The sequence below is a fragment of the Pollachius pollachius genome (genome assembly GCF_949987615.1).
Source record: "Pollachius pollachius genome assembly, chromosome: 14".
NCBI lineage: Eukaryota > Metazoa > Chordata > Actinopteri > Gadiformes > Gadidae > Pollachius > Pollachius pollachius.
The window spans coordinates 11,606,987-11,624,480 of record NC_136947.1 but is presented as its reverse complement, the minus strand read 5'-3'; the positions used below and the strand labels follow the sequence as shown (position 1 = coordinate 11,624,480).

General features: G+C 41.8%; 2 protein-coding genes across 3 annotated transcripts; one reads left to right on the top strand and one right to left on the bottom strand.

The window, feature by feature from the left end:
* The first annotated feature begins 1,221 nt into the window (after positions 1–1,221).
* Positions 1,222–4,953, top strand: fitm1l (fat storage inducing transmembrane protein 1, like). Of its 2 annotated transcripts, none has more exons than XM_079750838.1 (3): positions 1,222–1,358; positions 1,616–1,822; positions 3,590–4,953. In XM_079750838.1, exons 2-3 carry the CDS (start codon positions 1,644–1,646, stop codon positions 4,221–4,223), a joined length of 813 nt encoding a protein of 270 aa, XP_079606964.1. In that variant the 5' UTR covers positions 1,222–1,358; positions 1,616–1,643; the 3' UTR covers positions 4,224–4,953. The 2 variants fall into 2 exon arrangements, with proteins under 2 accessions (XP_079606964.1, XP_079606965.1); XM_079750839.1 differs by having other exon boundaries at positions 1,228–1,429.
* Positions 4,954–5,097: 144 nt separating this feature from the next.
* trnau1apb (tRNA selenocysteine 1 associated protein 1b) lies at positions 5,098–16,061 on the bottom strand. Its single transcript, XM_079750837.1, has 9 exons — positions 15,848–16,061; positions 14,460–14,557; positions 13,339–13,438; positions 11,929–11,981; positions 11,286–11,414; positions 10,845–10,961; positions 9,286–9,586; positions 8,232–8,274; positions 5,098–5,844 (listed from the first exon to the last, which is right to left on the bottom strand). Exons 1-9 carry the CDS (start codon positions 15,881–15,883, stop codon positions 5,711–5,713), a joined length of 1,011 nt encoding a protein of 336 aa, XP_079606963.1. The 5' UTR covers positions 15,884–16,061; the 3' UTR covers positions 5,098–5,710.
* Positions 16,062–17,494: the final 1,433 nt, after the last annotated feature.

Sequence of the window (17,494 nt, the reverse complement as noted above, 5' to 3'; positions counted from 1 at the left end):
GAGGACGGAGGCCGGTCCCAGGGGAGGGGACTGTGGTATGGTTATTGGTTTAATAATATGAATGCAACATAATGTGACGAGGGGCACAGGGGGAGGAGCCGGTCCGCTCAGAGGGAAAATAAACAATGTTCAATTTAAAGGAAGAATAAGTATAAGGGAATGGGAAAGGTTAAGTTAAGGGTAAGGGAAAGGTTTGAGATGAGCAGAGGGGGAGGGGGGATGTTAAGGTTTAAAGTTAGGGTTAGGGGGAGATAGAGAGGTTAAGGTTAGGGTTAGGGGGAGATAGAGAGGTTAAGGTTAGGGTTAGGGGGAGATAGAGAGGTTAAGGTTAGGGCTAGGGGGAGATAGAGAGGTTAAGGTTAGGGCTAGGGGGAGATAGAGAGGTTAAGGTTAGGGCTAGGGGGAGATAGAGAGGTTAAGGTTAGGGTTACAGGGAGAGAGAGGTTCACGTTAGAGCTAGGGAAAGGGAGAGTTTAAGATAAGGGTTGGGGTAGAGGAAATGAGGAGGCTAGGGTTAGAAAAGGGAATAGGAAGAGGTTAAGCTATTGTAAGGGGATAGGCTGAGGTTAGGATGAGGGGACGGTTGAGGTAGGGGTTGGGGTTAGGGGAAATTAATGGGGGACAGTGTGTTCATAAGCCAGCTCATGGCTGGACACTGAAACACACAACAGCTGAGGAACAAATAGAGGACAGAGCTACTGCTATTAATACAAGACAGACACACACACACAAACACACACACACGCACACACATACACACACACACACACACACAAACACACACACACGCACACACATACACACACACACACACACATACACACACACACGCACACACACATACACACACACACACACACACGCACAGCCAAAGATGGTGCCATGATTAATGAATATGCGTGTGAATGTGTAGATATGTTTAAATGTACATGAATGCGTAGACATATGTGGATGAATGTGTAGTTGTACATGAATGTTTAGACATAGTTACAGGGAGCCCATTTGTTGGTGACCCCTGACCTTCTCATGGAGTAACCTGACACCCTGCTGGGGGGCTGGGAGGAGGGGCTGATACTGGGAGGAGGCGCCGGCCCTGGTAGTGAGCTGACAGTTGGGGGGGGGGGGGGGGGGGGGGGGAGAACAAGTTAAACCAGCACAAGCGGAAGTAGCAGGGACAGAGCCAGGGTAAACTAGGTAAGTTTAAAACAACATTCCCGTACTGGAACACGGAGGAGCTCAGAGCATTGAGGAACACGGAGTAGAACCTCACAGAGTAGAACCTCACCGAGCAGAACCTCACGGAGCAGAACCCGGAGAGTCTCAGCTCTCCCGGAAATCCACTCAGAGAAAAGTTGAAGGTAAACAGCTGGAGGTCTGGATCTGGAAGTAAAGCAGCAGCTGCACACTAAGACATCAGAGCCTTTAGCAGGTCGGTGAGGCTCAGGGTTATCATCACATGTTAATGTTAACCTGGGTCCAACTTCATCAGGGTTATCATCACATGTTAACGTTAACCTGGGTCCAACTTCATCAGGGTTATCATCACATGTTAACGTTAACCTGGGTCCAACTTCATCAGGGTTATCACATGTTAACCTTAACCTGGGTCCAACAGCGCACCGCTCTGCTCCAGGGGGATCAAGATGATCCTAACCTCAGCGCTGGTGGTCCTGACCGACCTGGCCGCCATGTTGCTAGGCCACAAGATGTTCAGAAGACACTTCCACCTGCTGCTCTCGGTGCTGCTGGTGTTTGGGCCGGCTCTGAGCCTCTGGGTCTCACAGTACAGCGTATTCGCGAGAAGAGGCCACTTCCTCTACAGGTGAGGACTATGTTACTATATCTCCAGCCATAATAACCACATGGCCCCATGCTTCATACAGGACCTCAGTGGTCTGAGCAGGTTGACCTGTAGTTTGAGCATTGTGTATGCATCAATATACATGATGCATAACAGGTGTTCCTGTAGTTTGAGCATTGTGCATGTATCAATATACACATGATGTATAACAGGTGTTCCTGTAGTTTGAGCATTGTGCGTGTATCAATATACACATGATGTATATCAGGTGTTCCTGTAGTTTGAGCTTTGTGCGTGTATCAATATACATGATGTATAACAGGTGTTCCTGTAATTTGAGCATTGTGCATGTATCAATATACATAATGCATATAAGGTCTTCCTGTAGTTTGAGCATTGTGCGTGCATCAATATACATGATGTATATCAGGTCTTTCTCTAGTTTGAGTATTGTGCGTGTATCAATATACATGATGTATATCAGGTGTTCCTGTAGTTTAAGCATTGTGCATGTATCAATATACATGATGTATATCAGGTGTTCCTGTAGTTTGAGCATTGTGTATGCATCAATATACATGATGTATATCAGATGTTCCTGTAGTTTGAGCATTGTGTATGCATCAATATACATGATGTATATCAGGTGTTCCTGTAGTTTGAACATTGTGCGTATCAATATACATGATGCATATCAGGTCTTCCTCTAGTTTGACCATTGTGCGTGTATCAATATGTACATGATGTATAACAGGTGTTCCTGTAGTTTGAGCATTGTGCGTGTATCAATATACATGATGTATATCAGGTGTTCCTGTAGTTTGAGCATTGTGCGTGTATCAATATATATGATGTATATCAGGTGTTCCCGTAGTTTGAGCATTGTGCGTATCAATATGCATGATGTATAACAGGTGTTCCTGTAGTTTGAGCATTGTGCATGTAAATACACATGATGTATATCAGGGTCTTACTGTAATTTGAGCATTGTGCATGTATCAATATACATAATGAATATAAGGTCTTCCTGTAGTTTGAGCATTGTGCGTGTATCAATATACATGATGTATAACAGGTGTTTCTGTAGTTTGAGCAGTGTGCGTGCATCAATATACATGATGTATATCAGGGTTTCCTGTAGTTTGAGCATTGTGCGTGTATCAATATACATGATGTATATCAGGTCTTTCTGTAGTTTGAGCATTGTGCGTGTATCAATATACATGATGTATATCAGGTGTTCCTGTAGTTTGAGCATTGTGCATGTATCAATATACATGATGTATATCAGGTGTTCCTGCAGTTTGAGCATTGTGTATGCATCAATATACATGATGTATATCAGGTGTTCCTGTAGTTTGAGCATTGTGCGTATCAATATACATGATGTATATCAGGTCTTCCTGTAGTTTGAGCATTGTGCGTGTATCAATATACATGATGTATATCAGGTGTTCCTGTAGTTTGAGCATTGTGCGCATCAATATACATGATGTATATCAGGTCTTCCTGTTGTTTGAGCATTGTGCGTGTATCAATATACATGATGCATAACAGGTGTTCCTGTAGTTTGAGCATTGTGCATGAAAATACACATGATGTATATCAGGGTCTAACTGTTGTTTGAGCATTGTGCGTGTATCAATATACATGATGTATAACAGGTGTTCCTGTAGTTTGAGAATTGTGTATGTATCAATATACATGATGTATATCAGGTGTTCCTGTAGTTTGAGCATTGTGCGTGTATCAATATACATGATGTATATCAGGTGTTCCTCTCTCCAGGATGTTCCTGCGCTCCGGCTGGGGCTGGACGTGTCTCTTGGTGGGCTCCTTCATGTTGGTCCTGTCCTTCTCTGGGCGCCGCTCCGTGCTGCTCTCCCTGCGTCACCTGTCACGCCTGCTGGCGGCCGGCGGCTTGTGGCTAGGCTTCCGCAAGATCCTGGAGGTCCTGGGGAACGCCACAGGAAGCTGCTACGAGGCCCTGGCTGCTGCTCTGGACGGCGGGCCTCCCTCCAGCCAGCCCCTGCTGCTGCTCCGGGAGGGGGAGAGCAGGGCGGAGTGCCTGGGACAAGGGATGCAGTGGAGGGGCTACGAGGTGTCCGAAGACATCTTCCTCCTGTGCCTCTGCTGCCTCCTATTGGCCGAGGAGACGGCTGTGTTCGGGGCCTATCTGAATGTGGGCGGGGCTTCGGGCGGTCCTCTGCGCATCCTGTTCCTGCTTTGTGTTCTGTTGATGGTGTTGTGGCTCTTCCTGCTGCTCTGTCTGCTGGCCTATTTCCCCCAGTTCCCCACTCAGCTCCTAGGGGGTGCTCTGGGCTGCCTCAGCTGGAGGGGGCTGTACCAGGGCTGGTACCCACTAGGACCCAGCTGGTACTGCCCGGGTAGACCTGGCTCTGGCCTGCTGAGCTCTGACTAGAATAGAGCTGGGAGCAACGGGATCCATAGGGTCCATCATTCTGTCATTCTACATAAAGATCTATATATAAGTCAAAGTTACTTAATTCAGATTCAGCTCCATTAGCAGTTAATACTGACAGACATTATCCAGCAGTATTCAAAGGTTCAGCTGTTCAGCCTTAGGAGTATTCAGCATCGATGATGATTGGCTATATTGTATAAAGGTTATATTTCAGTGCATATTGATCGGTGGATGTCAAGTCTAGATAACTTTTCAAGTCTAGAGCTCAGTTTATAGAATACTACTTATTCTATAATCAAATAAATTCATTGAACAAGAACTTATGTTATGCACAAATAAATGAGGCTCAAGGCCTGCATGCTTGGTAAGTACCACTACAGTGACTATCACTAACGTGACTATCACTATCACTACTGTGACTATATCTACCAGACTATCACTACAATTATTATCACTACAGTGACTATCACTACCGTGACTATATCTACCAGACTATCACTATCAGACTATCACCACCAGAATATCACTATCACTACCAGACTATCCCTACCATGACTATACCTACCAGACTATCACTATCACTACCAGACTATCACCACTAGACTATCCTTACCATTACTATCACTACCAGACTATCCCCACCAGAAAATCACGATCACTACCATACTATCACTACCGTGACTATCACCATCATTACCAAACTATAACTACCACTTACACCTAGTACCATTACCATCAATAGTATCATTACCATCAGTAGTATCATTACTACCACTAGTATCATTACTACCAATATTATCATTACTAAGTAGTATCATTACTAACTAGTATCACAACTCCCATTAGACCAGGAAGTTATGAGACACAGGAGTGAGTGAGTTACATTTTTTAATCAACGTTCAAGATGGACATCAATAATCCACAGTAATGGGCAGAGATTGAAAGGGTTCGACAACATTTTGGCAAACTCTCCCAATCCTTACTGCTGTCAGCCTCACTATGTGAAGCACAAAAAGGTATTTGTAAAAAATGTACAAAAAATAAAATGCATGTCAAACAAATCCATTGCATTACTACAAGTATGATGCAACAAAAGGGAAGTTTGCTATACACTACTGGAAGGTCTGAACACACACACACACACACACACACACACACACACACACACACACACACACAGTAGGGTATTCAGCCAGGAGGCTTAGACCCCCACTGAGCTGCAGTGATGTCATCGTGTTGTTCTCCAGTATGGGAAGTCAGGTTGACCGTTGCTCAGGAGGGAGGGGATAGGGGAGGGGCCTCAGGAGAGGGAGGGGATGGGGGAGGTAATGGGGGAGGGGCCTCAGGAGAGGGAGGGGATGGGGGAGGTAATGGGGGAGGGGCCTCAGGAGAGGGAGGGGATGGGGAGGAGCCTCAGGAGAGGGAGGGGATGGGGGAGGTAATGGGGAGGGGTCTTAGGAGAGGGAGGTAATGGGGGAGGGGCCTCAGGAGAGGGAGGGGATGGGGGAGGTAATGGTGTCAAGGGGCTCCCAGTGGCAGTCCATCATTGCATCATAAAGTTCCTCGCTGCGTTCCATGAAGTCTCTGTTAGCCTGCAGCACGTCCACCACATCCAGCTCTGTAACACATATTAAATACATCATGAATCACACTATGGACTCTGATATATAGATATTAAATACATCATGAATCACACTATGGACTCTGATATATAGATATTAAATACATCATGAATCACACTATGGACTCTGATATATAGATATTAAATACATCATGAATCACACTATGGACTCTGATATATAGATATTAAATACATCATGAATCACACTATGGACTCTCATATATAGATATTAAATACATCATGAATCACACTATGGACTCTGATACATAGATATTAAATACATCATGAATCACACTATGGACTCTGATATATAGATATTAAATACATCATGAATCACACTATGGACTCCGATATATAGATATTAAATACATCATGAATCACACTATGGACTCTGATATATAGATATTAAATACATCATGAATCACACTATGGACTCCGATATATAGATATTAATTACATCATGAATCACACTATGGACTCTGATATATAGATATTAAATACATCATGAATCACACTATGGACTCTGATATATAGATATTAAATACATCATGAATCACACTGGACTCTTGATATATAGATATTAAATAAATCATGAATCACACTATGGACTCTGATATATAGATATTAAAAACATCATGAATCACACTATGGACTCTGATATATAGATATTAAATACATCATGAATCAAACTATGGCCTCTGATACATAGATATTAAATACACCATGAATCACACTATGGACTCTCATATATAGATATTAAATACATAATAAATCACACTATGGACTCTGATATATAGATATTAAATACTCTACATCATTTTAAACATATACAAGACAACGATAATCATGATACATAACGAGATGCATAACATAATAAACAACACGATGTACAACACGATGTATAACACTATTAGTAACGTGATATACAACACGATGTATAACACCATGCACAACACAATGTATATCAGGATGTATAACACGATTTCCGACATGATAAACAACACAATGTATAACACGAGGTATATCATGTTAGATAACACGATGTATACACGATATATAACACGATGTATAACACGATGTATAACACGATGTATAACACGATGTATAACACGATTTCTAACAAGATTTACAACACGATATATAACACGATGTATAACGGGATGTATAACATGATCTATAACACAATGTATAACACGATTTCTAACCTGATATACAACACAATGTATAACATGATTTACAACACGATTTATAACAGGATGTATAACATGATATCAAGATAAGATTCTATCTATCTAATATATGAGGACAGGGAACCAGTGGGGTATACTACGAACCTCGATTAGTTGGTTAGCGTGTTATGTTGCACTCAAAGCCTGGGAAAGTCACTCTCTTTTAGCGTCGCTGTATCACCATGGTGACTTATGCTCTCAATCAAACCTGGTCGGGATCAGGTTATCAGCTAAGTCTATCGGGTTAGATCGGCGTGCGCAGCTTCCTAGCCCCGCCTTTGAAAATGGCGTCGCCATTTACTGGTGTTCCTGTGAACCTCTGAGCCCGTATCGTACAGGGGTCTCTCCGGAGACAGAGGGTCTTCTGGGACAGATCCGATCCCTTGGCATTGCCTGAGAATATTCTTTATGAGAGATACAGGTTCTCATCACAGGCTATTCGCTATTTGATCGTCCTTGTTGGCCTTATGCAGTCAATGCTTACTGTTGCGCAGTGTGTCTCCATGAGAGAGTGGTTAGAGTGGAGGTAGCACGTCAGTCTTGAATTTCTGTGTGCGGGGCTCGTCTCCCAAGTGATGCGCATTTATTTGTAGATTACAAAGTCCCAATTCTTATGTCATATGGAATACTTATTCACTTAAGGTTATGGAATTATATTTTTGTGCTCATTTTGAATCTCAAGGCTATGCTGGCACCACATCTATGGGGGTAAAAGGAATGATGATGGACTGGCGAGATTTGAACCCCGGTCGCTGGCGTTCGGGTCTTCCTTAGTAAACCACTACACCACTGCCGCCACATCCCAGCGGTTGAAAACATATGCTATACATTTCTTACATAGGGTGAAAAAAGGATTTCTTACATAAAGTGAATTCCCTAAATTAATGGTGAACAATTCTGCATTTGGCATAGTTATTTTTTAGACAATATGCAGAATCTTTTCACTTAAGAATTTACACTATCGGCTGTTTTTGGCCAGCAAGCCTCCCTAGCCTTAGGCCTGTTATGTGCAACTGTGTTTCCCCTAGCTGTTATCTGATTCTTGAACTCCTCATAGGATGAGTATGTGGGTATGTTCAGCGCGCTTCATAGTATACCCCACTGTAAGGATCTTTGTAGACAACACAGAGGCAGGCCTATGAGAACCACGTCTACCTTCTCCGTTGTCCTCCACCTCACCGCTGTCATCGTGGCAACCCTGAGAGGAGACAAATAATGTCAACATGAAGGTTCCATTACTGTCCATACTACACTGGATACATGTTTCAATAAAGAGAACCAGGGTTCAGTGAACCAGGCTTCAGACTGAGAGAGAACCAGGGTTCAGTGAACCAGGGTTCAGACTGAGAGAGAACCAGGGTTCAGTGAACCAGGGTTCAGACTGAGGGAGAACCAGGGTTCAGACTGAGATAGAACCAGGGTTCAATGAACAAGGATTTAAAGAATCGTGGTTTATAGGGTTTAGGGAACCAGGGCACATAGGGTTCAAAGTAATAGTGTTTAAAAAGGGAATGCTGAAGGAGTCCAGGAGTGAGGGAATGGTCAACCGTCTAGAGAGGGTTAGGGTTAGGGGTAACCCTGACCCTAACCCTAGAAGGAGTCCCCGGGTCAGGGACTGGTCAACCGTCTAGAGAGGGTTAGGGTTAGGGGTAACCCTGACCCTAACCCTAGAAGGAGTCCCCGGGTCAGGGACTGGTCAACCGTCTAGAGAGGGTTAGGGTTAGGGGTAACCCTGACCCTAACCCTAGAAGGAGTCCCCGGGTCAGGGACTGGTCAACCGTCTAGAGAGGGTTAGGGTTAGGGGTAACCCTGACCCTAACCCTAGAAGGAGTCCCCGGGTCAGGGACTGGTCAACCGTCTAGAGAGGGTTAGGGTTAGGGGTAACCCTGACCCTAACCCTAGAAGGAGTCCCCGGGTCAGGGACTGGTCAACCGTCTAGAGAGGGTTAGGGTTAGGGGTAACCCTGACCCTAACCCTAGAAGGAGTCCCCGGGTCAGGGACTGGTCAACCTTCTAGAGAGGGTTAGGGTTAGGGGTAACCCTGACCCTAACCCTAGAAGGAGTCCCCGGGTCAGGGACTGGTCAACCGTCTAGAGAGGGTTAGGGTTAGGGTTAGGGGTAACCCTGACCCTAACCCTAGAAGGAGTCCCCGGGTCAGGGACTGGTCAACCGGCTCATGGCACATGAATCTAATCTAGAGGCTCTCTCACCTCTGTGGCCCCCGATGCCTCGGTGGATGTGGGTGGGACTCCAGCAGGGGGGGGAGGGCCCGCCGCGTGGCCGGGGGGGGGGTATCCATACGCTCCGTAGTTGTAGTTGTACCCCGGGGTGTAGCCAGCATTGCTGTAGCCACTGTTGCTATAGCCACCATACTGGTCATAACCCCCCCACTGGGGGTAGTAACCCCCCTGCCCTCCGTTGCCATGGCTCCCATAGTAGCCGGACTGCTGCTGATTGTAGTTGCTATGGTAACCTTGGCCCTGGCCACCGTGGTAGTTGCTCACCTTTTGGCTGAAGAAAAACAAACATAAAGAGGAGCTCCCGATATGGCCGACATTACAGACATCATAAAGAGGACCTCCCGATATGGCCGACATTACAGACATCATAAAGAGGACCTCCAAGAGAATCCCAGATAAAAAAAAGGTTTGAGAAAGATAACCCTTATGCATCCAGCATAAACCAAGTTCGGAGGAAAGAGTAAAAAAGTTTATTACTCTCTCTTTTTGGCCCCTAGTTTGGCGAGTTTTTGTCACAGAGTGATATTTTGACTGTTGAAATCAGTGGAGTCTCAGTTTTGATATATAGTCTTTGTAATCAAATCTCGTTTAAAAGGTTGCTTTTGCTGTGCATGTGCATATGCAGAGAATCTTTGCTACATCCTCTTATTTTGTTTAGGGTTGGAATTGTCTTTCGTTTATCTAACGATGGTAGTAATAGACAAAACGTTGTGGATCTCATCTTTCTAAGGGTGTCTCACATGACCGCTTCTTCATCTGTTTAAATGTAATAGGGAGGGATGGGCTGGACCCGGGTCATTTGGGGAAGAGGAGGATAAGAGTTCATGGAGGAAGAATAAAGAGAAAAAATAACAAAACAAGGGGATCAATAATATAGAATGGTCGACATATGGAACCGAAGCAACAGTTTTATGAACTCAGGAGGTGCATATGTGCCAACATTAACCACCACCACCGTCTTTTTAATGTTATATTGTTGTACCATTTCTTTTGGAATAAGCATGTTTAGGGTGGACCCTCCTATAACCTAATCTCTTGAGCTAGGTTAGCAGTGTTTCCCCCAGGGAATGTCTTAGTCAAGGTGTTATTTTGGGGGTATTTTGCCCTGGGAGAGACTCCTTCCGAGCAGGGGGGAGGGGAGGGGAATAGGCTGCACAATAACATATACAACCACCAGATGCCGCTATTTCAATTCCATTAAAAAAGCTTTATGGGACGACTATTGTTACCAATGCATTATTTATCTATATTTTTTGTAGCTGATGGAAAGAGTTTTTTACTTTGTAAATGCATAATAAAAAATATAAATAAATAATAATAATAATAAAAAGTGTTAGGTTAGGGTCCTCTATTGAGCTAGGTTAGGGTCCTCTATTGAGCTAGGTTAGGGTCCTCTATTGAGCTAGGTTAGGGTCCTCTATTAAGCTAGGTAAGGGTCCTCTATTGAGCTAGGTTAGGGTCCTCTATTGAGCAGGGTTAGGGTAAGACCCTCCTATAGCTAGGTTAGCTAGTGCAAGCGTTAGCCGTACCTTTTGGCCACAGCGATGCTAAGGCGCAGTGGCTTTCCTCCGAGCACGGTTCCCTGGCACTCCTCGATGGACCTCTTCTGCTCCGTCTCTTCTCCGAACTTCACAAAGCCGTACCCTCTGAGGAAACAACACAGCCACAGCTACTCCACTGGCCCACGCCTGCTCGACATTAGCATGTTGAACAAAACCTCTCTTCATCACAGAATATGATAGTGTAATTTATGATAGAACTGAAACTTGTGGTTTTACTTTTTAATATGAAGTAGCATCACTTTGTGAGTTGCTCTTGCTTAGCCTATGGAGAAACAATAGTTTAAGCATAGGACGACAAGCGGTAGTAACTACCAACGGTGAAAACCTGAAGCAATGCTCCTGAGAGAAGGACTAAAGCAGGCAGAACACGTTGGACCAGAGCTCCATGGCCCTGGTCCAGGGTCTCACCTGGAGTTCCCGTACTGGTCTGTCACCACCTTGGCCCCTTTGCAGGAGGGGTACTTCTTAAAGACTTGGTGGAGCTGGAAGTCGTCCACATCAGAGGACAAGTCGCCCACAAACACAGAGAACTCTGGCCTGTAGGGCGAGCCAATAATGACAACTATTAATTACTATCTAAATACTTTAGATCGTTCCATGATAGATATTTATATTTATTTTCAATACTTCCATGATAACGATTTATATTTTAAGTTTTAAAGACCTTAATATGTTATTTGTTATTTATTTGTAATGGTTATGCCATCCTCTCTAAATTAAAACAATTTCTGTACTACAATCTGCTAAACTTTCAAATGGGGCTTGTTAACTAGCATACTGATTATATAACATAAACAGTACCTTGTGTCAGCATAATACATATACATAGCCTATACAGTACCTATTGTTAGCATACTGAATATATAACCTATACAGTACCTAGTGATAGCATAATGAATATATAACATATATAGTAACAAGTGTTAGCATACTGAATATATAACATATAGATTGGTGTGATTAGCATACTGAACGTATATAACATATACAGTAGGTACTATTAGCAGGGTTTATATTAATACCCTTAAAGGGTTCATTTAAGGGTTCTTACCCTGCTTCTGGCCGTTTCCCGTAGGTTGCATAGTTTAGCTTAAACTTGCGGGGCTGAGGAGGAGAAGAGCAAACAGTGAGCCCCCGCCACACCCCCACAGACCTGTAGTATAGCTCTGATATTGCTGGGAAATAAAGAGTGGTTACTGTGGTTGTTAGCTTTTACATACCTCCACCACCCAGACCAGCCTTTAGCCCATTCCTCAGTTAGTTCCTACCAGAGACTCTATGCACCGGCTTCAACAAAAATACATACTCATATACAAGCAGCCCCACAGTCAGCTAGATGGACTCACACGCCAGGTCAACAAGGGACACATCCGCTGAGTTTGGGACAAGGGTTAGCAACCCTCCACTACACATCAACTCATTAACTAAAGCTATTGTAGAGATACAATATAAACTCATTAGCTATAGTTATTGTGGAGAGATACAACATCAACTCACTAACTATAGCTATTGTAGAGATACAATATAAACTCATTAACTATAGCTATTGTAGAGATACAATATAAACTCATTAACAATAGCTATTGTAGAGATACAATATAAACTCATTAACTATAGTTAATATAAACTCATTAACTATAGCTATTGTAGAGATACAATATAAACTCATTAACTATAGCTATTGTAGAGATACAATATAAACTCATTAACAATAGCTATTGTAGAGATACAATATAAACTCATTAACTATAGTTAATATAAACTCATTAACTATAGCTATTGTAGAGATACAATATAAACTCATTAACTATAGCTATTGTAGAGATACAATATAAACTCATTAACTATAGCTATTGTAGAGATACAATATAAACTCATTAACTATAGCTATTGTAGAGATACAATATAAACTCATTAACTATAGCTATTGTAGAGATACAATATAAACTCATTAACCATAGTTAATATAAACTCATTAACTATAGCTATTGTAGAGATACAATATAAACTCATTAACTATAGTTAATATAAACTCATTAACTATAGCTATTGTAGAGATACAATATAAACTCATTAACTATAGCTATTGTAGAGATACAATATAAACTCATTAACTATAGCTATTGTAGAGATACAATGTAAACTCATTAACTATAGCTATTGTAGAGATACAATATAAACTCATTAACTATAGCTATTGTAGAGATACAATATAAACTCATATTAACTATAGACTATTGTATACTGTACAATAGCTATACTATCATGGAATAGATGTGTATTCTAGTCTCTACAGAAACGATATGGTGGTTAGGGTACTTTGTGATAATCTGGTCGATTAAGGGACTTCTACCTAAAGACCTCTGAAGTGGGGGAGGAACCGTCCCACAGAGTCATACAGAGGAGGAGATCGGCCTGGTGAGACCCACACGCTGAACCTCTCATTCATGGTCCAACTCACAGGGTTGGATCCAGGGACCAGCTTCCCATTCAGCCTCTGAACACAGCGGTCCACGCTCGCCTCATCAGACATCTCCACAAAGCAGTAGCCTGCCGAGCCCCTGGGGAGACAGGGGGCGGAGGAGAGAGGAGGTCAGGGGGAGGAGAGAGGAGGTCCTCTACGGGACAACACTGACCCCTCAGAGCCTAATGCAGTCAAGTCAAGTCACTTTTATTTAAATAGCACATTTAAATATGACAGGAGTTGACCCAAAGCGCTTTACATGGCAAAATAGAGAAGAGCAATAATGCAGGGGCTGGATACAGGGAGAGGATGGGAGAGGAGGAGAGAGGAGGTCAGGGGAGAGGAGGAGAGAGGAGGTCAGGGGAGAGGAGGAGAGAGGAGGTTAGGGGAGAGGATGAGAGAGGAGGAGGTCAGTGGAGAGGGCGTTAAGAGGAGGTGGTCAGGGGAGAGGGCGTTAAGAGGAGGAGGTCAGGGGAGAGGGCGTTAATGGAGGTGGTCAGAGGGAGTTAGAGGAGGAGGAGGTCAGAGGGAGTTAGAGGAGGAGGAGGTCAGAGGGAGTTAGAGGAGGAGGTCAGAGTAGCAGCTCCTCTGCAGTTTCTCCGCCATTTGCAGGGACGGGATACAGCAGTACTACTGGATACAGCGGTACTACTGGATACAGCGGTACTACTGGATACAGCGGTACTACTGGATACAGCGGTACTACTGGATACAGCAGTACTACTGGATACTGGATACTACTGGATACAGCAATACTAATGGATACAGCAGTACTACTGGATACAGCGGTACTACTGGTGCTGTAGTATCAGTCTCAATCAGACACCAGTAATACTTAGGGCTGAACGATTTGGGGAAATAATCTAATTGCAATTATTTTAGGCCAGGCCGATGTGTTGAGATTCATTTATATTATAAACTTCTTTATTTAACTATTGAATTGTAAAATAAAAATAAAAATAAATGAATAGTGCTGATTTCCAGTCAGTAACGGTAAGAAATCACTTTTTTTTCTTAATCGCAGCCTTTGCGAATTGCATACCGCGTTCTATTACATCGCGATTTCGATATATATTCAATTAATCGTTCAGCCCTAGTACTACTAGTATTAGTCCTACCCTGTGATTCTGTGGGTGATGATCTTGACTCCGAACGCTGTCTCCCCCATGGTGCTGAAGGCCTGCTTGATGAAGGTCTCGTCCATGTAGGGGTCCAGCTGGAACAAACACATTAACACACATGATCACATACATTAACACAACCTGGCTAAAAGGGATCGGGTTCCAATCCCAAGGTAGCTCAGAGATACTACGTACACAGAAATAGGTAAAGATACCTCAAAGATGAAAGTAATACCAAAGAATAACCGACATAATGTAATTAATACCAAAGGATAACCAGCCATAATGCAATTTATACCAAAGAATAACCAGCCATAATGTAATTAATACCAAAGAATAACCAGCCATAATGTTATTTGATAACCAGCCATAATGTAATGAATTACAAAGAATAACCAGCCATAAGTCAAAGATGTAATTAATACCACAGAATAGCCAGACATTTGTCAAAGTAGTGATCCATGCAGCATTAACATAACCCAAACTAACTAACATTATGGTCATGAAGAGCGTATACTTCAGTATAGTATAGTATAGAATATAGTGAGCAGCAGGGTATTATAGTACAGTATAAAAATATATACTATAATGTACTGTAATAGTGACTAATACTATAATACTAACATTATAGTGAGCAGCAGGATGTTATAGTACAGTATAGTATCATAAACTATACTATAATGTACTGTCATAGTGACTACACTTTGATACTATAATTTTACAGTATAGTATTATATACTATAATGTTCTGTAATAGTGACTAAACTACGATAGTATAACATTATAGTACAGTATTGTATACTGTAATGTACTGTTATAGTGACTATACTATGATACTATAACATTATACTACAGTAGAATATACTGTAATAGTGACTATACTTTCATACTATGACATTATAGTACAGTAGTATATACTGTCATAGGTAGTATACTATGATACTATAACATTATAGTACAGTATTATATGCTGTAATAGGGACTATTCTATGATACTATAACATTATAGTATTGTATTATATACTGTTATAGTTACTACACTTTGATACTATGAAATTAATATATAGTGTTAAATACTGCAATATTGACTATACTATGATACTATAACATTACAGTATAGTATTATATGCTGTAATAGTGACTATACTATAACATTATAGTACAGTATTATACACCGTAATGTACAGTAATAGTGATTATGCTATAGTACTCTAACATTACAGTATAGTGTAATAGTGACTATACTATGATACCATAACATTATAGTACAGTATTATACTGCACTAGTGACTATACCATGATACTATAACATTGTAGGACATAATTATACTGTAATGGTGACTATACTACGATACTATAACATTATATTGAGCAGCAGGACGTACGTCACCCATCCAGAGGCTGGTCTGTCTGTTGAACATCTCGAGTCTCCTTATTAAACTGTTACGTCATATAAAATCTCCTTATTAAATCTTTACGTCATATAAAGTCTCCTTATTATAAGTTACTTCATAAACTGTACATGAAGAGGCTTTATTGTATTCAATAGATTAGATTTCGTCTCCGCCGTCACCGGGATCGCTCGACAGCCAGTGTACTTCTGGTGTTCGAATGAAGAAGTACTTCCGGGCTAATAGTCTCTGTCAAAATAAAAGCTCGTATTTAGAGAGCTCTAAAGCTCCCATTCTCTCTAAATAGCTCTAAATATATACAAACTGAAATGAACATGAATTAATATTAATAACAATCATAATCATAATAATATTAATCATAAACAAGTTTTACTCGATTCTGATATATGACTGTAGCCAAAGGGCTGCGGTTATAATGCATTAGTATAAGAATTAGTATTAGTATTATTGTTTAGTTTATTCATGCCATCTAAAACATAGGTTTTAGATGGCTCAGTATCCATGCCAACTACAAAGACAGCTATTTCCGGCATTTGACGTCAAGAAACGTTGCTATAGTGATCACTGTATTGTACTGTTATAGTGATCGCTATAATAGACTGTTAAAGTGATCACTAATGTACTGTTAAAGTGATCACTATAATATACTTTTATAGTGATCACTCTAATGTACTGTTATAGTGATCACTATAATAGTGATCCCTAAATGTACTGTTATAGTGATCACTATAATATACTGTGGCGAGCAGCACGGGAAGGACGAGACGGGCGCCCAGGTTGAACCAATTACGCAGTTCCGTGCCCCATACACCGCACGACTACGGACTGCCTATGTTAACGACGACGAACATAACAGAAACACGGGACACCTGACCAACACACACACAACACTCTCAGTAATGGTCCCGATCACACTACACATCACACAACAATGGAACAACACACAATTAATAAAGACCCCAAACCCGTTAACCCCAATTAACCTAACAGAATAAACTAACAAAACCCCTTTTGTCAACTGACAACCCCAATTCCCAGAATCCCCGCGGCTCCGGAACATGGCGCCCACACCCGTGGTCGCCACAATACTGTTATAGTGATCACTATAATAGTGATCCCTATAATGTACTGTTATAGTGATCACTATAATATACTGTTATAGTGATCACTATAATGTACTGTTATAGTGATCACTAATGTGTTATAGTGATCACTATAACAGTACTTTATAGTGATTGTAGGGTAATTTAGCTGTAGTCGTAGTATCAGATGTAGATTCGGATTTAGTTTCAGGTGTAGTTTTTCTACTTTTCCTCAGGAATGGTTTTGTACAAACAATCGATGGGTAACATTTAGGAAGGACCTGAACTTCCTAATAAATATGAAGATTGAAAGTTAGGAAATTATAGGTCACACACACACACACACACACACACACACACACACACACACACACACACACACACACACACACACACACACACAACTTTAATCCTGACAATAAAAATGGATTGGGTGCAGTGCTGACATGGCAGAGTGAAAATTACAGACTTCATTAAGTTGGTTTTAAATCCTCCTTCCCAAGGGTGCTACAGCTGACACACTTTGTTATGCAGCTCT

Excerpts from the sequence above, each read along its gene's own strand:
- trnau1apb (XM_079750837.1), bottom strand. The coding sequence starts at position 15,883 with ATGTTCAACAGACAGACCAGCCTCTGGATGGGTGAC. Across the intron at positions 13,439-14,459 it reads ATCACCCACAGAATCACAGG|GGGCTCGGCAGGCTACTGCT; the intron begins GTAGGACTAATA and ends CTGTCTCCCCAG. Across the intron at positions 9,587-10,844 it reads AGCATCGCTGTGGCCAAAAG|CCAAAAGGTGAGCAACTACC; the intron begins GTACGGCTAACG and ends GTTTTTCTTCAG.
- fitm1l (XM_079750838.1), top strand. The coding sequence starts at position 1,644 with ATGATCCTAACCTCAGCGCTGGTGGTCCTGACCGACCTGGCCGCCATG. Across the intron at positions 1,823-3,589 it reads AGAGGCCACTTCCTCTACAG|GATGTTCCTGCGCTCCGGCT; the intron begins GTGAGGACTATG and ends TCCTCTCTCCAG.